The sequence below is a fragment of the Dinoponera quadriceps genome, unplaced genomic scaffold, assembly GCF_001313825.1.
Source record: "Dinoponera quadriceps isolate SergipeBrazil2010 unplaced genomic scaffold, ASM131382v1 scaffold1069, whole genome shotgun sequence".
Classification (NCBI taxonomy): domain Eukaryota; kingdom Metazoa; phylum Arthropoda; class Insecta; order Hymenoptera; family Formicidae; genus Dinoponera; species Dinoponera quadriceps.
This window is the reverse complement of record NW_014555200.1, coordinates 1,508,174-1,527,890: the sequence shown is the minus strand read 5'-3', so window position 1 is coordinate 1,527,890 and position 19,717 is coordinate 1,508,174. Positions and strand designations below refer to the sequence as shown.

Here is a 19,717-nt window from a genome sequence, read left to right as displayed (position 1 = left end):
AGCTGGTAGGGGGGGAATAAGGTCAGAATGAGACACGAGTCTAGCACGTCAGGTTTAGCAATCGCGCCAAGTTGTCAACTCGCAGCGTATCGAAATCAAAATTATTCCGATTCTTCCGAAGGGACGCGGCACTATATAAATCCAGAGCTTTATCGCGATTAATCGAGTGCTTTCGATTATCTGCCATGGCGAGTTCTGCTTTCGTAAGTAAAGCGTAACGAGATTAGAAATTGCAAAGCTAGAACAGATTCTTACATTTTTTCCTGAATTGAATCGACGCCTTTGACGAAAAGTCGATAGCTTTTCCTGACTTTCGTAGTGTTCTAATTTCGAACGTTGCGCGGTCTCTTAGCTGATGTGTGTACGTCGAAAGAAACTTCCTTCTTAACTTTGTGGTCGTCGAAACGTTTACTTACAGTGCTTGACTGTGATCACGTTAACGACGTTCATCATCCTTTTTATCTCTCTGATCGACGGAAGTGCAGCTACACTCCCGAAACCTAAAGCACCGAATTTCCAGTATTTCGAAAGGTGAGTGAGGCAAGCGTCTCTGATTAATATTTGGATATATATAAACATAACAAATATTAACGAACAGAAGTAATTTGGTATCGCGAGACTCGCTAGAATCATCAAATATTTATGCCACGCAACACGAAATACTCGAATAACTTGGGTTGCGCGACGCGCAGCTTCGAGAAAAAGTTAAAAAGTGAATAAACCAACAGTAGCCCGTTGTAATCGCTTTATCGCATTAATCGCCTTGATCTTTCCAGGCCGAAATATCGCTATCCTTATTATGATGAGAACGGCAAGGGAAAGTTGCTGTATGGTTATGGTGGGCCACAGTTATACCAATATAGAACGTATAGTGCGCTCGAAGGAATTCATTGATAAACGCAGCGAATCGCTTCTCAAGTTTTCCGTTTAGAAGTCGAATATAAAATAGTCGTGAGCATGCAGTAACGCAAGAGCGAATAACTGTTAACCTCGCGAGTCAATTGAAAAAAAAAATCAAACCATCGGTTATAACGACAAAACCATCGATATTTATAACGAGCAATAAAAGAATTTCGCAAATTCTGATCGTCGATTAAATCCTGTCAAATCCGCCAAATATATTTCACGGGGCAAATTTCAGGAGGTGGTAACCATGAGGATCAATTTTTGTTAAAAAGTTCGTGTCTTCTGATGCCCCCGGATCACTTGAGGTAGGTAATTGGTCGCACGAGAGTATTGCGCGTGACGTCTGACAATATTAGTTTTATGACTTTTTTGCTTTGTTTTTCTTTTAATTTTATTTATACACATCTTAATACGGGAGATGCGCGAAGTACCTACCATACATTCATTACATCCGTGCAGTATCGAATTTCTAAAAAAAAAAAAAATAATAAAAAAAAATCATAAAACTAATATTATCGTCTGACAATATTAGTTTTATGACTTTCAACTGATAGCGCGAGAACATTGCACGTGACCTCGCGCTATGTTGCTTACTTCATAAGCGTTCTCCGAAGGAAAGACGCGTCATTCTTCAAGAAAAATTGGTTTCCTCCGTGAGATCTACCACTTAAACTCCTAAAATTCGTCCCATGGGTCCTGAAATATCTTATATATTCATAATACAATTGCACGCAATTGCGTGCGATGGGAGATGTTGAAATGTGCAATTTTTCTTCCACGGTCTCTCTATACTTGTATAACACAACGCACGAGTATCCTTTCGATGGTAACACACTTATGTCGATTTAACAGCGCGAATTGTGCGTCATCCAAAACAACCAATTTATTTAATCAGATGAGCATCATCGTGCATGTCTTGCCGTCGAAAGTACACATCGTTCTGTAAACGTACAATTAAGGAACATTGTAAGAGCGTTTATTTCCGCCGATTACAACTGTGTGTATCTTTCTTAAATGCAATCGCTTTGTAAGTCGTCGGTTTATGTTCGTCTTCTTATATACTTGCGCTAAGATGCTGCATGATTCGCTCTCTCCCGCCCCCTTCCTTCTCTCTCTCTCTCTCTCTCTCTCTCTTTCTTGCTCCTCTTTCTTCTAGCACGAATTGACCGACAGTGAATGATAAACGCAGATGACGCGAGATATCGACGAGATTTTTTTTTCTGTCCTAAGTAGATCTTACGTACAAACCGTGGCGGTATCTTTAGAAAAAAGTATTAGACAAGAATGATTACGAATGGTTCTCAGTGCAAACGTTACTTCGAACTGCAGTCTACGACTACATCATATAGATACAGAATATATCATTAAAAGTCGTCGATCTATCAAACGTGCGTGGAATGTGCAGTAGCGCCGCTATCATCTATGACGATTCGTATGGTGATTCGTAATTTCATCATAGTGACACAGTAAACTCTATTCTAATTGAAACGCCCGCAGCTGTCGCGTCCCCGGATTCTTCTTCTCCGTTTCACTAATTCACTCATCCCCACGCGAGAGCAATACCGCGCGAGTCGTCAATACATCATCGAATGTTGGCTTGTTTTAGCATCGACTACGTTAATTTAATTTTAACAATCTTAAACGGGGAGAGTATCGTGAGGCAATTAACTTATTCATAAACTACACGTGAAGGATACACGGCCGTATGCAGCTGTCCCATTTCAACGCGTTTCAAACCTCCCTCGTTTGCTGGACAGCGCGTGATACAGTAAATGTCTTTTCTGCGCCATGTTACATTTGGCGGAAGAATGACGATGGAAAATGGCTAAGCAATTAGTTAGATCAGCTATAAACGGCTGATGTGACTAAAGCTTTGGCGGGAATTGTATTAAGTGCGCACAAAGTGCGAACCATCTACGCGACTTTTCTACGCAAGAGAACAGTACGTCTACAGACCTCAGCGATCATCATAGATTTGTGTTTATCTCAATTAGAATAGAGTTCGATGTGGGGACAACAGTGAAATATAGCCTAAGTACCTACAGTCTATGTAACTTACCACATCGGAACTTGGTACGATGCGCCGGAAAATAGAGTCGGACAATTTGTGAACGATTAAACAAAAATAAAAGGGAAAAAAAAGGAGAGAAAAACCGCAGTCACTGCGAATCAATACGTAGAAGTGTCGCTATTATTACTCTCGTGTGATAGGTGCGTAACACGTGAGGTTACGAATGGTGCAAGCATAGTCGATTATGTTAGCGCGAAGTAATGTGTGTTGATTAACGAACGCGAACGAACGGACGACCGCGCCGAGGGGGCGGTATCGATGCCCGATACTTATTCGTTATGATCTTTGTCCGCCGTCTTATTCTCGGCAGACTGTAACTGTCATACAAAGTCCATTTCGAATTTGTTGTAATACTGGCCGTTGTTAACATTGCGACGTTTCTGGAGCTGCCTCTCCAAACATTTCTTGAACTCGCTGATCACGAAGACGCTCGACGTCAACGCTGCCAGAAATAAGAGATCTGAAAGCGAATGGTCGTTGAAAAAAAAAAAAAGAGAAGTCGTATTTCACTGATAACCTTTACACGCGCGGTATCGTTACCTTTCGCCGTAAGAGCTTCGGTCTGGAATATTCTCTGTAACGGAGGGAAATAAATGACGAGCATCTGTCCGATGACAGATAGCGTTACTGCTACCAGGAACATTTTGTTACTCCACAAACCGATCGTGAATATAGACTTTGTCTGAAATGAATACCATTGTTGAAGAACCTTTTTCTTCATCTTGTTGGAAAAGCGAAAACGCGTCTCACCTGTGATCTACAGCTAAGCGCATTGAACATATCGAAGAATACGAAGCAGGTGAATGTCATGGTGGTGTCTCTCGCGGTATTCCCGTTAACCATCTGAAAATGCGAGACGAGGTGTGAGTTGACGAGTGAACTTGTTAATCTTTAACGTACCCTTCGTGCACACACACTGCTAATAGACAGTTACCTCTCTATTGTACACCCACAAGGTGCCGAGAATAATGATGGTAGCTGACAATAAAACGTTAATTATAAGGTGACGTGTGATCATTGGCTCCTTTGTATTTCGTGGCTTTTGTTTTAACACATCCTTATCGACTGGCTCTACTCCAAGGCTGCGCAAAAAGTGAGTAATGAATAGAGGAGCGATGAAACAAAGATTGCGCGACATCTAACCTTTGAGCGGGTGGACCGTCCATAATAATGTTGATCCATAGTATTTGCATCGCGTTCAACGGATTTGGTATACTCATCAATGTCGCGAGAGCTATCAGAGAGAGCGCAGCGATGCTGGTGCTCAATTGAAATCTCACAAAGTTACGGATATTGTGAAAGATTCCTTTTCCCTCCTCGATCGCCGCGCTGAAGTGAGATGAAAATCGAATGTAAAGTAACGACGCCGAAATACACAATCAGATGTACCGGGGAATTACACGAATCGTTCACTCACATGATTGTACCAAAATCGTCGTCGACCAGAATCATGTCGGCCGCTTCCTTGCACACGTCAGTGCCGTTTTTTCCCATGGCGATGCCTATGTCCGCCTTCTTCAACGCAACCCCGTCGTTTACACCGTCACCAGTCATACCTACTATATTGCCGTTCCTCTGTAAGGCTTTCACGATACAAAGTTTGTGCTTTGGCGTTACGCGATAGAATACGCTGACGTTACTGATGCATTGTTCCAGCTGGTGTTCGGACATCATGTCCATTTCGTCTCCCGACAACAATCGACTGTGGAGCGTGTCCAGACCGATCATGCTGGCTGAAAAATGACCATAAAAAACGCGTTTTTATCTCGGAACATGTGATATATACCTTCCAAGATAAAATTGATAGAAATTCGAAGATATGCACCTATCGCAGCTGCGGTTTCCTTTGCATCCCCCGTCACCATTTTCACCTTGACACCGCTGTTTATCAGAATACTGATAGATTCGCGTACGTGCGGTCTCGGTGGATCGCAGATGCCGACTAGACCGACGTAAATCAGATCTTGCAACGAAGAGCCACGTGCCAAGCCGATTACTGTAACGCCACAAATGATTGCGCGCATGACTTTGAGACGCGATCTAAGATTCCTACGAAAAGATGATACCTCTCAATCCTTGCTGGCCGATATCGTATGCTTCCGTCAAGAATTCCTGATCTTTCTTCTGACTTAGCGGATACACCTGACCGTTCTCGTAATATTTCGTGCACTGCGGCAGAATCTTCTCCAGCGCGCCCTTCACAAAGTAGATTTCTTGCCTGTTCTGTGAAATGTAGAATTATATAAATTAGTACAATAGCATTTCTAACGTCACCTCGAGATTAAACCCTTTCGTTGGAAATTTACCACGGGTGAAAATAGTATGATAAAAAAAAGTAGCATTTTGACGAATAATCATACCTCACCAAACTTTGGTGTGCATTTCACAGCCATCATTTTTTGCTCCGAAGAAAATGGATATTCTTGCAATCGCAAATATTTATCGGCAACGCCATACATTCCAAATTTCATGGCCACAGCTATCAGCGCGCCTTCCGTCGGTTGTCCGAGCAGAGTGTCATTCTGTATGATAGCGTTATTGCACACGCAACCCACTTCCAACATATTATTGATAGCGGTGCGTGCAAGCTCGGCGTTGTCGCACTTCCGTATTCGCACTTCGCCCAGACCATTGTATCCTGCACCGGTAACATCAGCGATGTAACCTTCTGACGTCACGAGAACCGTGGCGGTCATCTCGTTCTTCGTGATTGTGCCGGTTTTGTCGGAACATATTACATTCACGCAGCCTACGAGTAAACTTTCTTACCATGTTTGCACCTTGATACAGATCGGAAAACACATTTCTTCAAGTTTGACAAAGTAATTCGAATATCGTAATGTAGAATGCGTATCTCTTTGCCGGAGATAATTTCATGAAACTTACCGAGAGTCTCAACGGTTGGTAACTTCTTTACAATGGCTTTTCTCTTGACCATTCTCATGACTCCCAGTGCCAGTGTCACGGTTACGACGATAGGCAAGCCCTCCGGTATGGCGGCTACCGCCAAGCTTACACCAATGGTAAACATCTCAAGGATAGCCTTACCTTGGATCCATCCCAGCAGCATGATGATACCGATAATGCAGAACGAATAGAAAGACAGCTGTGTACCTAAAATGTCCATGCTTCGCTGTAGTGGAGTCTTTGGCGCCTCCTCGGCCTGCATCATTGAGAAAACTTCCCCAAATTCACTCTTTTCTCCCGTATTCACTACAATTCCCTGTATCGCGCGATCGTAACATAAGTTGATGGTAGAACACTCCCAAGAATTTAGGTTTGAACACATACCTTGCCGTTACCGCAGCGTACCAGGGTACCCATGAAGGCGATGTTCCTCTTGGACGTTAGCCCGTTGGTTTTCAGCAGTGGAGCCGTTGACTTTTGCGCCGGCTCAGTCTCCCCGGTGAAACTGCTCTCGTCGATCGCTAAATCTATGGCCTCGAATATCCGGATATCGGCAGGTACTCTGTCTCCAATATTTAAATACACAATATCACCAGGAACTAAATTACGCGCGAGAAATGTCTCTAGACGGCCCTCTCTCAAGCTGCGAACAAAATGTTGAGATAAAACAGTAATGTAAAATTGCCAATGTTGGGAATATTTACCGAGTGTTTTGCGAATACTTGAGATCGTTTTCATTGGATTTCATGAAAATTTGACTCGATCGTGCAGAAAACTCTTGGGGATTTTATTTTGTGGAAATAAATTTCATCTTTATGGCATATCTACGCGCACACACAGTTTGCAATGGCACATATTTAATTTTCTTCGTTAAGAAGGGAAAGGAGTGCTCCGTTTAGAGGAGTTAGTAGTCTATCTACAGCCGATACTTCTAAAGGATACGTAAATTCAGATACATGCTGTCCCAAAGATGAAGACTAATGATTCATTATACGATCGTTCTCTCACTCTAATTTTAATGAATAAAGCACCTAATAAAAAAGCAAGAATCTATTTACCAGTGACATATCGGTGGTACCAATTTATTCAATTCCTCTAAAGATTTCTCCGATCGGTATTCTTGTACAAATGCAACTGTCACCACTATTATGATAGCCTACAAAGGAATATATATCACAAACATAAGCAATGGTTAGGTAAAGCCTGTCAAAATTTCTCAGCGGACACTTAATGTGTACTCACCACAGTAATACTGACAGCGTCGTCAAATTGCTTCATGCACACACTGACAAACGCAGAGGCAAGTAGAAGAAGAATCAATGGATTCTTAAACTAAAATAACACATACTATAAGATGACTACGTACAAACTTATCAGAGTCGTATATCGCATAATTTTCCTTCTACCTTTTTTTCTCTTATTATTACTTCATTGATTTCTTCGTATTTCTCTTAAAGTACAAGTGTACTTAAACAAGTACAATAATGTAAACGAAACACATACTTGTTCGATATATTTCTTCCATGGTGGATCTTCCTCCTTCACGGTAAACTCATTGAAGCCAGCTAGCTGCCTCCTGTGGTCAGCCTCTTGCCACCTAAGTCCCGTTCGAATATCAACGTGTAATCTGGCTGCCACTTCTTCAGCCCCAAGGCTAGCTGATTCCGCAGTTGTCAGCCACATCTCGGAACTTTGCTCTTTATCCTGAAATGACATCGCGTGATACATTTCACTATTCTTGCGAATTATTCACTCTTTATTATCAGCAGGCAATGTCATACATTAGATGTGAGATTTTTAATCGGTCGGAAACACACGTGTGTAGAAAGAACACTTGGGGGGAGTTTGGTAACTTTCATAATTGCTTTTCATTGTTCACATTTGCCATTTTTCTTCTTTCACGTGCACCCTGGCTTATGTACAAACTTGTATATTATAATGTAAATAATGAGCATGCGAGAAAAACTAAATATACATGATAAATTCGAAACAAAAGACAAATTGAGCGTAAGAAGGACAATTTTGCGATTAAAGTGAAACGAAAGTCCATTGTTTTTGCGTGCATCGCGATATATTTTCTGGCGACGTGCTGTCAATAACGTTAAATTAGCGTTATCTTACTGACGCAACTGTGGAATGTCACATATCGGATAATTCGTTTGTCAAAACGATCGTGAGGAACATGATAACGTCGGCAAAATGGGAGGTCGACGATTCGAACGAAATTCGAATAACACGCACGGCGAAACGAAAATTGCGAGTTCTTGAATACTCGCGAAAAAGCGGCTTTAAGCGACCGATTTATCATTCTCAAATGGGACGTTATATCCTGTCGAAGAAGTAGGGTTATGGAGGAGAAAATGATCGAGAACCGTACGTGTCACACAAGATCAGATACACGACACCACAGGACGAATCATGGCATGCCAATCGATAAACTATCCCTCGGAATTCCGTCGTATTGACATCGACATGTCAACCGCGCGGTGAGTCAAAGATGGCCAGCCGGTCCCATTTTTAAGCCGCGTACACATTCGCGCGCGCGAGAACAATGCAGTGAGATTTATTGCGCGCCAAAAATAGATCTATCGCGAGGAAGAAAGAAAGGAAGAAACAAACGACTCTCGCGGTTTGATTCGTTTCCCGCAAAATCAGTCGATCAGCGGGAGCACGATTGCTGTCGCGCGTGCGTGGAGGCACGTCTTTTCAGATTTCGCAATTCAAAAAGGAAAAAAGAACGCATAACGATACAGAAGGAAGACAAAGTAGAAAGTGCAACCGAAGGACTTTTAAATGAGAGAAGAAAACCCTGAACTCAGCGGTTCTCAACTCGCGCTACATGTTTCTCGAGAAATAGGTCGATCGAAACGCATCGTAATTCGACAGGTGATCGTAACACTTCGCGTCATTATGCAGCCGCCGTTCGCGATCTGTCAGATACGTTTATTACACGTCCTTGCACGTCATAACGCGCGAGTTTCACTTACATAAGCAATGTGTGTCGCGATCTAGAATCTGGTTTCTGTCTGTTTGTTGATAATTATTCGAACGGTTTTGCATTCCAATCGGTCGATTTGAATACCGATTTCTATGACCGATGTCGACTTATTATATTTAACGCTGCGTTGCGTGATTAAAATAAGGTCTTTAAGCGCCTCTCTATGACGAGACGATTTAGAACGCTTGAGAATAAGTTAAGGATATGAATTTTTGGATGAAATACAAGTATAAATAATATTTTACAGCGTTAAATCCCGATAATGCACACATGAATATAACGCGTTTACAACATAAATTACGCTCAAAGTTTGGAGGTTTAGCTTGCAAGTCTGGTTGATATCTCCCGGAATCTTCGATCGATTAATATCTAACGATTATCTCGAAGAGTAATACGACTCTTTTCAGCAAGTACACGTGTCACTGCACGCTGCATCAGAGAATTTTCTCGCGCCCGGTACGCGTGTGTTAACGAACCGTCGGATCGATATCAAAACAATCGGACACACGTTCGGCGAAGAACTTTGACCCCCCGACCATATCTGCACTCCGCTTTATACTATACTGGATATTCTACTTGCTCGATGTTGTAGATACGAACAAGCGGTACAACTTACTACTCTTGAATCTATATTTTTAAGAAAACGGAAATTACATATATTTGATTCATTAGAAAGCTTTACGTAGCTTTCTGTGCGCGCGAGTAGTATTGAAAAAAAAATATATTTCAGACGATTTTCTCTCTGCAGGTCATTTTTAATGCGATATCCCGATTGTTTTCAAACACGGATCTTCAATCCGGAAATAATTCCTTCTTTTCGATTCACCGCTCACCTCCTCTAGTGTCGCATTCTCGTCGTCGTCGTTGTGCTCTTTGTCGTTGTTGCGGATTTCGAGACCGGCGTCGTCCAAAAGCTGCTCGTACTTGGCCTGGTTGCCGGTGTCTCTCATCGCGAATAACCACTTCCCTCAACGTCTCTCTTTTCACGTCTCTTCCTCCGGCTTTTTCCCGGCTATTCAGGAAGGAAAATGCTTACGGCGAGGAGAAACGGGGGATGGAAGCACCACCAGCTGAGTCGCCGAAATCGCGCGCGCTATCGATTCGCGACCTCCTCCTCCTCCTCTCTCTCTCTCTCTCTCTCTTCTCTCCTTTCCTCTCTAGTCCGGTTCGGTTGGTTCGCCAGGGAAAACGGGAACGATGCAGCGCATCGTCTTCACCTCCGCCACACTTTGCGTGCACGACGAGCTAAACGACAAAAACGTGGTTTTCAGTGTATGTGACGATGTCGTAACTATACCGGCCGATGACTAACGAGTTCTAACGGTAGGGCAACGCGAGATTGATTTGAGAAAAAAATTCCACACACATACACGACGAAGTGCGCGCGCGTTTTTACTGATCGATTTTCGATGTGGTCACCTTGGAAGGAGTCCCTCCGAGACTGAACACGCTAACGTCAACGGTGCTCGTTCTGACGTGTCGCTTAGGGGCCCCTGCGCGACGTCTCCGGAGGTCTTCTTCTTTTAATAAAAGATCTCACATGGAAGAGCTAGACTTACAAATATCCTGTGAAATATATTCCATTTCGATCGATCTCTCGTTGTTTTGTCGTTAAACATCATATTCAAAGCGACTTCTCTGCTCACGCGAAAGCTAAGCGAAACGACAAAGTGACCACCCGGATTTCTCGTGAATTTCCCGCGGACTTGGCGGATTGATTGACAATCCGATTAGTGTCCTACTTTGCCACGGGTCGATTGATCCGCCTTGGTAATTACGCGAGGCTAACGGCCTAATCCGCCCCTTTAGTCAATTTTATGCGTCAAACACAATATACAGGCGACTGAGATATTTCGGGCGTGGAATTAAGCTTTTGTTGTGCGGATTATAAGCAATTTCGCGATCAGCAATACATGTCGCGTGGACTCGTGCAACTTTTCGTAGAATATCGACGCGACACGAAGGAGCAAAAACGATAAAGCAACTGATAATGGTTTGGCAAACTCATCGCGAATTATTTATAGAGATTGCACCAAAAGCGCGCGAACACAATCGTATCTCCGCATCGACACAAAAAAAAAACGCTTCGATAAATGTGACGAATACAGTGCCGAGAAGGTGATTCGAACGAAACAAAAGATAAGGATTATGCTTCAGCGCGCGGATGTGGTAGAAAATGAAGTAACACGTAATTTCCATTCGGAAGGATTCACAAGTTCTCTAAATGTCAGTGCCGTTTGAATACCTGCGGAAAGAAGCGCGCTTTGTAAGCTGGCAATAAGTTTCTCTCTCTCATGATACTTTAAAGAAGACAACGACCTCGAGATGACGATCGCCAGGATGAATATGTCAATTTGATTGCTCTATCAAGGCTTTATCATCGCATGTGTCGACACCCGGACTCGTTGTGTGCGAGTACCTTAACATATCGTGCGCGTGTATTTGTAAACACGAAGGAATGTTAATTAACTATCTCTTTTGGAATTTTTCGATAAGGAATTTCAATGAGGAGGAGGTAGGTTCTTTTTTCACAGTCCTCAAGCGTATCTTTGCGTGTGACGTTATTTACAATGAAGCTTATATCCTAACAGGATATGTACACGCGTTATTATTAATAACGGTTCGTTTCAATAAAACTGCTTATCGATTCTTTCCGCTTAGAGCAAAGATAAACATTCGTTTCGTCACAGGTTAGTTTGTTCCAATACAATTATCCCTGCACGTTCGTCACGCAATGTTCGTATTCAACGACGTGCACTCTTCCTCCCTCGGAAGAAAGAAAGAGAATTACTTCACTAACGAAAGTTAGATCGAAAACTTTTAACTTTTTAAAGTAAGTTTAAAGCAGCAAAAATTTTTAGACTATGGACGCGATCACGCGGCAAACCTGTACAAATTTTCAAAGAAACACGCTAGAAGCGATGTGATACAGTGATACAGAAGTGATTTCAGTCAGTGACGTGGTTTCATTCGTATCGTGCGCGATATGGTATTTTTCATCGATTCTCGTCGTGGGGGCTTCTAGAAACTCGAACCGGCTCAAATCACGTTGTCAATGACGGCAGAATATGATTAGAGAAGCCTGAATGTCGTAGCCCCGACGACATGCGGGTGGACAAGAGAGCCGGGCGGTCGCGTATATATGCGTGTGTGCTTTCGATTCTCTCTCTCTCCCCCTCGTTCCAGGTAAAAATCAATAACGCGAGGCACAGTGTATATACCTGTCGCGCGATGGCTGGGGAAAAGGCTGAAACGTGCCGACGACAAATATCTCTTACCGTCAGGCAGGCCGAACAAGACGCACTTCACACACTATCTCGTGTTCCTTAGACGCTCGTACGCGATCCACTTCCGTCGGTCGCGTCGAACCTACTAACTGCCGCCCGTCGCCACGAACGGGAAGGTCGATCGACCCGAACGAGACGGATCGAGCTAGCCAGTCACAGTCAGGCAGGCGCACGTTTCTGCTGACAAGTAGCGCCGCACTGACGGACTGACTTGGATTATTCGATAAGTTCACGTCACTCCGAATTGTCGGATATCCGGAATTGTGCAGTTTGACCGGGTATTGCGAATTTGATCCGCGTTTATAAATAATTATTTGAAAATAATTCTTCAGGAATGCGACGTGTAATATACTGAGAGTTGAGCTCTCATTATCGATCTCGAGACATGACCGTTGGTTTTTTACTAACCACGGTAATTGAGTTAATCGTTGTTTTTTTTTAGTTATCCTCGAATCGCGTTTGTAAAGAAGCGCTGTGGAATTGCATCGAAAATGAATGGTTAAATAGTGATTTCTAAAAGTATATATGACAAATGCGAATCGTTTGAAATACCGGTGCGAATGTAATTTTCTCGATGATTTGGATATGATTATTACACAGAAATGACACTAAACATTCATTCATGACATTTTGGTACTGCATTTTTTTTGCTACTCTTACATTCGAAATTAGCCCGCAAATATGAGTAAATCTTTAACAGAAAACATTCCAAAGAATGTCTAGAGAACGTAATGTCTAGAGAATGTAAAATGATCTTTTTTTTTATACATACCCATTAGAAACTACCGAATGCGTGATAAGCGTTTCGCTGTGTACGTTGAAATTGAACGGTGCGTTCATAACCTCCAATGGCGAAGAGACCGACGGCAGAAAGCACGCCGTTGTGCGAGAAAACTGTATGCCCTTCGCCGGAAGAACTCAGTGTGATAACCAACAATGTCAGGTGCGAGCAGTGTGGCCTGGTATTCCGGAACAAGCCGCGCTACCGGTTGCACGATCTCAAAGTGCATCAGCGGAGAAACCTGGATAAAACCGCAAAGGAGAACGTACGCTACCATTGCCCGGTGCAGTCGTGCGTCTACGCTGTCAATTCTCAACGATACTTCAGCACTATGAAATACTTGAAACAGGTAATAATACAGAAGAGTGACAATGAGAATGGCAAGTTAACAAGAGTTTGTTTTCACAAACCGTCTTACATTCTCTTTCAAGCAAATATTGGATGTTGTAACAGCTGTAGGATATTTTGTAGCACACAGTATTCATCCTTTCCTCATAGGCATAAATTTAAGATAATTTGTGACATAAACTTGAGACATATTGATAACAGACTAATATCCCTTTTCTCCAGCATTATTTGAAAGTACATGCAGAGAAGACTCATGCATGTAATCGCTGCAATAAGAGCTTCTCCACTGAAGCTGCCAAGGAGGGGCACATGAGAGTCTGCGGCACAGAATTCATGTGTTCCTGTTTAAAGACTTACACCACGTACGAAGCATTGCTTACGCACGCAAAGCGATCCTTGCATGCTATAACAGAGAAATACAAGAGTTCTTTAAGGTAAGTTTATTCATTGTATTCATTGTGTGTGTATACATGTTGGAAGCAAATTAATTGTACAATTTATACTGCACTTATAATCGACTTTCCGCAGACGCACGAATCCCAAGACTATGCGAATTATCCTACCTACCGGAATGACGAACAAACTCGTCACGATACTGCCCAATCTGGACAAATCTGGGAAAAACATTGTTACTACGGCGAAAAATACATCGGACATTGGCGTGCAAACGGAAGATTACAGAAAAAGCCGAAGGATATTCAGCCCGTCCAACAATAATCAGTCGCATTGTAGCGCTAAACGTCGAATATCCAAGCAAACGCAGACCAATGGAGGTTTTCACAGGAGCAGCGGAAAATCGACAGAATCGACGCAAACGACGGAGCCGATCGGGGACAAACGCGCAGCGCGCGGCAACCGTACGCTGCTGTCATCGAGACAGTCCGAGCAGCAGGCGTTACTGAAGGAAGATCTCAATCTCGGCGATAACTTCGCGTCGGCTAATCTATTCCCGGCAAGCCCGCTGCCGCTTCGCCACGACGTTGCCCTGCAGGACTTCTGGGAGGAAAAGAATACGTCGAGCACGCAGACGATGCGCACATCCGAAAAGGACATGTTCGAGGCGTTCAACGACAATGTGACGCAAACAGAATTCGAGACGCTCTACGAGCATAATCCTCTCATACAGTGCGTACCGAAGAGCAGTGTGGCGTTGATGACGTTGCCCTACGTTGAATCGTCGGTCGTCGAGAACTACTCCTTCGCTCATACCGGCATAACGTCCCAGGTGGATCCTCTGTTGACTTCTGCCAAGACATTCGACGATAGATTCAGCAGTATAGAGACCCAGACCGAGCAGGCGTTCTCGCCATCTTACCTTTATTCCGAGTCCTTGTCACGATCCTTCGCTCTGAGCTCCAACATTGAGACTCAAACCACAGACAATCTCGACAACATGGAGCAACTGTTGTACAGTAACACGTGCACGCAGACTTGCAACGAGATGCTGTCTTCCGACTTGATGTCCAACATACAGACGCAGACCGCCTGGTCCCATGACGACACCACTGTTTCCACTGAGACGCAAACCAAGTCGCTGATATGTGAGGCTGGCTGTAACATTCCCATGGGCTGCAGATCCTGGTTGAACACGCAGACCAGTCACACCGAAACGCAAACGGATTTGTTGAGTATCTTCGAGGGGCTTCAATAACGCGAATTTCCATCCAGTCATTTATCTTTCCTATTTCGCCTCGACTTGCAGTTCGCGCTCCTTTTAACTTTCTTCACTAACATGCGTCGTGAATATCAAGTTTTCCTCTCGTTGATTTATTCATTTACTGTGATCTTTATGCACTGCCATCTGTATCTCTCGACGTTACTCTGCTACGTAATAATTGTTAAAAAAAAATAGAAACTTTTAGTTTCGCGATAGGATTTGTCGTCGGGAGGAATGTAGTGCTATAGTTCACCCGGTATATCTCCTGTATACCTCCCACCGAGATCGAGTAACTCTTCTTTTATCGTTTTTTATTCGGAACCGATAGCCAATATGACAAATAAAAAAATGTTAACGCATCGTTAGAGTTTCTTGCTTGTCGTCGGCGCGTGTGTGTTTCTATGTGCGTAATTATTTGGATCGATATTCCATTGCCGATGTATATCGCACACTTTGTATGTGTGCACTCGAGCGCACTCCGTATATATCTACAATATAGTGTCAAATATTGCTTCTGGATTAATCGGGCACTTCAAAAAATTGCTAAAAATCGCATAAAGACGTCTAAAATCACAGAAAAATTCATAATTTCCAAACAGCCTTTCGAAAAAATGAAATACTTTTATAGTACGCGCTAATTGATATATATTTGCTTATTTGTAATCAATTCTCCAATAAAAGGTACGATAAAGCAAATATACAAGATAACGATAATGCATAAGACAGAGGTAACCGCAGTTTCAGTTAACTCACGCAATAGATTCCCCTGCTAGTAGCATCAAAGATACGTAATCTCCGTTACAAAGTTTCCAAGTGTTGCTGTATATTATGTAAGCAAGAGATAACTTGGTGAGTCATATATATGAGAAAGATTTCGCATTTGCGACAGCAGTCAGCCGTTGACTGCCAACGGTGCGTGCTGCTATCTCGACGCATTGCTCGATTATTTCTTCGCGATTAATCAGTAGACGAAACGTTCAATTAAGCATATTCGCCGCGTAATCATCGGAGAGATTCTAATTCTCTTCTTATCCAGAGCTCCACAAGTACGACCGAACATTGCATCGGGACAGCGTTCGGTTCAGTGAGAAGAAATTTCGTCAACATGGTGTACGTGATCGCCTTGTCGGTGATAGCCGGCATTTTGGCTTTCTATTATTTCATCTTCAAGGCTCAAAACCTATTCAAGAAGCACGGCATACCGCAGCTGAGACCTTTGCCGTTGCTGGGTAACAAGGGACCGTTGATGCTGCGTATGCAGTCGTTGGCCGAGTTCGTGAAGAAGATGTACGACGTGCATCCCGACGCCAAGTACACCGGCGCGTATGATTTCACGACGCCGGTAATAATACTGCGCGACACCGACCTCATCAAGTCCATCACGCTTAAACACTTCGATACGTTCATGGATCATCGCAGGTTCATCGACGAGAAACAAGATCCGCTGTTCTCCAAGAACCTCCTGTCCCTTTGCGGCGACAGATGGCGGAAAGTGCGGACCATGCTGAGCCCGGCTTTTACATCCAGCAAGATGAAGAGCATGTTCAAGTTAATGTCGGACTACGCCGCTGATTTCGCCAATTTCGTGGCACGATCACCGCCGAAGCAGAGGGTGGTAGAAACGAAGGACATGTTTACGCGCTACACCAACGACATGATCGCTATCTGCGCGTTCGGCATCAGCGTCGACTCCATGCGGCAGCCAAAGAACCTCTTCTATTTGTACGGCAAAGAGGCGACTACTATCGGCAGGGTCGCCGTCTTGAAGTTCATCATAATCAGGAACCTCCCATGGTTGGGGCGGTTACTCAAACTGAGGCTCGTTAAAAAGAAGGTAGCGAACTTTTTTCAGGACCTTCTGGAGACCACCATCAGAACCAGAGACGAGAAGGGTATCGTTCGGCCTGACATGTTGCAGCTGATGATGGAAAGTCGAGGTAGGAAAGAACTGACGATCGGGGACATGACCAGTCAGGCATTCGTATTCTTCTTCGGCGGCTTCGAGAGCACTTCGACGACAATGTGCTTCGCTGCGCACGAGATCACGGTGAATAAGGACGTGCAGCTGAGACTGCAAAGCGAGATCGATCAGGTCCTGGAGGACACAAATGGCGAAGCGCCGTATGACGCGATCAACAACATGGAATACCTGGATGCTGTGATAAACGAAGTTCTCAGGATGTATCCTGTCTTCGCGCTAACCGACAGAGTATGCATGAAAGATTTTGAGTTACCGCCGTCGTTACCGGGTATGAAGCCCTTCAAGCTGAAGAAAGGGGAAGTAGTGTGGATACCGATTTATGGACTCCATCATGATCCCAGATATTTCAAGGAGCCGGAAAGATTCAACCCTGAACGCTTTCTGGGTGAACGGAAGAAGTTAACCCTGAACACCGGAGCTTATCTGCCGTTCGGATTGGGCCCCAGGATGTGCATAGGTAGCCGATTCGCCCTGATGGAAATCAAAGTGTTACTCTTTCATCTATTGGCACGTTGCGACCTGCTACCTTGCGAGAAGACACCGAGACCGCTCAAGTTGGCCAAAGAAGGGTTTATTATGAAGGCCCAGGGTGGTTTCTGGCTGAATGTGGTGCCGAGGAAGAACCCACATCACACTGTTACAATTGACAACGCGAAGGGCAGGTGCGAGCTTTAGAAGAATTTTCGTTGCTCTGTCAAAGTTTGTGCTTTCAAATCTGGAAAAATACGGGAAACCTAGACAATTAGCATGTTGAATGAAAAATTTACTACACATTCAAGTAAATATATATTTGTTGAGGAGTTTTGGAGTAATTATTTTACCTAAATTACGTAAATATTATGTAAATATTTAACACTTTTTTATCAGTGTGCTACATTTAAATAATATTTAAATAATATTTATATATTAACATTTAAATAATATTTACCTAAACAAGTAAAGTGATGAAATGATTGCAATAATCATTAGCGAATATTTATTCGAATGTAGTATTTTTTCCTTCAGTGCATGCAATACAAAATCTATACCAAGTATAAATAATATGATACACAATAATGAGTGCGATAAAGAAAAAGAGATTTTCTTTAATCATATCAATCCTCAGATTATACCAGAAAATTGCTGCATCATCAATGTAACAAATAATTGTTTACATAGCAGTGTTCAAAAAGAAATTTCACACGTTATTAAAAGTTTAGATAAGACGAGATTAGGAGCATGATACAGCAGGCGCTTTTATCTTTCAACTGTCCGAGGTTCTTTGACAAAACGGTTCTTTGACAAAAGATCTAAGAAAAGGAATAAAAATATGAGAGTAGCGCCGGTGAGGATTTAAATATAAGTTGTCGATAAGCGATGAATAATTGTTTATCGTAGCTGAGTCATCAAAAGCACTAAAAAAACATTCGTTCGCAAATAAGGGAATATAAAACAAAGCGAATGGGGTAAAAATTGAATATAATTGCACATTGCTACTTCATATGCAGTTCTTAGACGTCAAACGTGTTAATTACAGGATTCCATAGAGAAGTATCGTAATACAATAAACAAAGCTGTTGACTACATCGTCCGTAATATCGAAGAGTTGAACGACACGTATGCATTGAGTTTATGCGCCTATGCCTTGAATCTGGCGAAACATCCGTTCGAGACGTCTGCACTGAACTACCTGGAGACAAAGGCCATAACGTAACAGGGTCCCAAATAGTGAAGCAAGCCCATACCGACGGATGGTAAGAACACGTTCTACCGCGTTCCGTCGATGTGGAGGTGACATCTTACGCTTTATTCTCGCATCTCCGACGTAACCTACTTCCCGACGCGATCCCGGTAATGAAGTGACTCGTCAAACAGAGGAATCCGGAAGGCTGAAATTGCAACAAAGTACTGAAAAAATTTATTTATTAGCAACAAACACTACTTTATCGATAATATAGAAAAATAATTTTTACAAAAATAAACATTGAATTTTTGTTTGAATTGGAGACCGGGTCTTCAAATTGTACATTGAGTTTTTAAATCATATTTCAAAGATATGCAATCATAAATAATAAAAAAGTATTAATTAATTATTAATTAATCTTATATTACATTAATATAACAATAAAACAAAATAAAAATAAAAGTACGCAAGTGATGTTACTAGTGTCATCTATTTTGCTACATAACATAAATATTGCTTTAACAATTTATCCTTTTTTTCGTTTTATTCTTTGCTTTATAAGTACGTTTAGTGATACACAAATCAAGAATAATTATTATTTTACTATATTATATAGTAGTATTTTACATTATCTAATGAGAGATAATGGATGTAAAAGAGCTGTATAAATTGTGACCAAAGTGCTTGTTATGCAAAATTTAAAATTCTACGAAGTTATTTCTCTTCACGTGTAGTATATCCACAAATCAAATTAACATAAAATTGAATTACCTCTGTAATATTAACATTAAGTTTATAATAAAATTTAATAATGTTTCTTGTTAAAGTTAGCCGTGCGTTTAATATTCTTTCATGCTCATAGATTCCCTTTTCATAGGCATAAGAAATATAAAGTTAAGTCTGAGTGATAGATATATATTTGTGAGTGTATCAAAGCGTATGTACAAGTACGTATTCAAAATCGTTATTTATCATTATTTACGAATACGTTTTACCACATCAGTGTGAAATTTATGATTAAAGAATGAAAGAGCATCGCTGAGAATGAAAAATTAGCTTTCAGAGAGCGTTAGAATGTACTGGAGATAAGTAAGAGCAAGTTCTCGAATTATCGACTA

The 19,717-nt window shown here is 42.3% G+C and overlaps 4 protein-coding genes across 11 annotated transcripts; 3 read left to right on the top strand and 1 right to left on the bottom strand.

Annotated features, from left to right (window-relative positions):
- Nucleotides 1-127: 127 nt before the first annotated feature.
- On the top strand, nt 128-1,412 carry LOC106743414. The gene is made up of 3 exons (XM_014617224.1): nt 128-203; nt 419-531; nt 777-1,412. The coding sequence occupies exons 1-3, from the start codon at nt 186-188 to the stop codon at nt 892-894; spliced, it is 249 nt and encodes an 82-aa protein (XP_014472710.1). The 5' UTR covers nt 128-185; the 3' UTR covers nt 895-1,412.
- Nucleotides 1,413-1,764: 352 nt separating this feature from the next.
- Nucleotides 1,765-9,832, bottom strand: LOC106743403 (calcium-transporting ATPase type 2C member 1). Of its 3 annotated transcripts, XM_014617200.1 has the most exons (16): nt 8,262-8,461; nt 7,666-7,793; nt 7,388-7,588; nt 7,127-7,216; nt 6,943-7,040; nt 6,269-6,527; nt 5,864-6,200; nt 5,338-5,726; nt 5,044-5,200; nt 4,803-4,973; nt 4,395-4,710; nt 4,121-4,306; nt 3,912-4,059; nt 3,728-3,820; nt 3,518-3,659; nt 3,298-3,437 (listed from the first exon to the last, which is right to left on the bottom strand). In XM_014617200.1, the coding sequence occupies exons 2-16, from the start codon at nt 7,741-7,743 to the stop codon at nt 3,298-3,300; spliced, it is 2,805 nt and encodes a 934-aa protein (XP_014472686.1). In that variant the 5' UTR covers nt 7,744-7,793; nt 8,262-8,461. The 3 variants fall into 3 exon arrangements, with proteins under 3 accessions (XP_014472684.1, XP_014472686.1, XP_014472687.1); XM_014617198.1 differs by lacking the exons at nt 7,666-7,793; nt 8,262-8,461 and adding an exon at nt 9,716-9,832 and having other exon boundaries at nt 1,765-3,437; XM_014617201.1 differs by lacking the exon at nt 7,666-7,793 and having other exon boundaries at nt 8,262-8,460.
- A 234-nt stretch (nt 9,833-10,066) lies between these two features.
- On the top strand, nt 10,067-14,961 carry LOC106743405. Of its 5 annotated transcripts, none has more exons than XM_014617208.1 (4): nt 10,067-10,154; nt 12,949-13,299; nt 13,521-13,732; nt 13,827-14,961. In XM_014617208.1, the coding sequence occupies exons 2-4, from the start codon at nt 13,018-13,020 to the stop codon at nt 14,947-14,949; spliced, it is 1,617 nt and encodes a 538-aa protein (XP_014472694.1). In that variant the 5' UTR covers nt 10,067-10,154; nt 12,949-13,017; the 3' UTR covers nt 14,950-14,961. The 5 variants fall into 5 exon arrangements, with proteins under 5 accessions (XP_014472694.1, XP_014472692.1, XP_014472691.1 ...); XM_014617206.1 differs by having other exon boundaries at nt 10,136-10,205; XM_014617205.1 differs by lacking the exon at nt 10,067-10,154 and adding an exon at nt 12,357-12,447.
- Nucleotides 14,962-16,033: 1,072 nt separating this feature from the next.
- LOC106743406 (cytochrome P450 9e2-like) lies at nt 16,034-19,394 on the top strand. 2 transcript variants are annotated; one of them, XM_014617209.1, is made up of 2 exons: nt 16,034-17,598; nt 18,453-19,394. In XM_014617209.1, the coding sequence occupies exons 1-2, from the start codon at nt 16,061-16,063 to the stop codon at nt 18,460-18,462; spliced, it is 1,548 nt and encodes a 515-aa protein (XP_014472695.1). In that variant the 5' UTR covers nt 16,034-16,060; the 3' UTR covers nt 18,463-19,394. The 2 variants fall into 2 exon arrangements, with proteins under 2 accessions (XP_014472695.1, XP_014472696.1); XM_014617210.1 differs by lacking the exon at nt 18,453-19,394 and having other exon boundaries at nt 16,193-16,297; nt 16,375-17,736.
- Nucleotides 19,395-19,717: the final 323 nt, after the last annotated feature.

What these genes read in the sequence shown, in the direction of transcription:
- LOC106743414 (XM_014617224.1), top strand. An exon ending in AATTTCCAGTATTTCGAAAG is followed by an intron (nt 532 to 776) that starts GTGAGTGAGGCA and finishes TGATCTTTCCAG; the next exon opens with GCCGAAATATCGCTATCCTT.
- LOC106743403 (XM_014617198.1), bottom strand. Translation starts at nt 9,832, where the DNA reads ATGAGAGACACCGGCAACCAGGCCAAGTACGAGCAGCTTTTGGACGAC. An exon ending in ACGCTGTCAGTATTACTGTG is followed by an intron (nt 7,041 to 7,126) that starts GTGAGTACACAT and finishes ATTCCTTTGTAG; the next exon opens with GCTATCATAATAGTGGTGAC. An exon ending in GTACCACCGATATGTCACTG is followed by an intron (nt 6,528 to 6,942) that starts GTAAATAGATTC and finishes TTTTGTTCGCAG; the next exon opens with CTTGAGAGAGGGCCGTCTAG.
- LOC106743406 (XM_014617209.1), top strand. Translation starts at nt 16,061, where the DNA reads ATGGTGTACGTGATCGCCTTGTCGGTGATAGCCGGCATTTTGGCTTTC.
- LOC106743405 (XM_014617208.1), top strand. Translation starts at nt 13,018, where the DNA reads ATGGCGAAGAGACCGACGGCAGAAAGCACGCCGTTGTGCGAGAAAACT. An exon ending in CTATGAAATACTTGAAACAG is followed by an intron (nt 13,300 to 13,520) that starts GTAATAATACAG and finishes CCTTTTCTCCAG; the next exon opens with CATTATTTGAAAGTACATGC. An exon ending in AAATACAAGAGTTCTTTAAG is followed by an intron (nt 13,733 to 13,826) that starts GTAAGTTTATTC and finishes GACTTTCCGCAG; the next exon opens with ACGCACGAATCCCAAGACTA.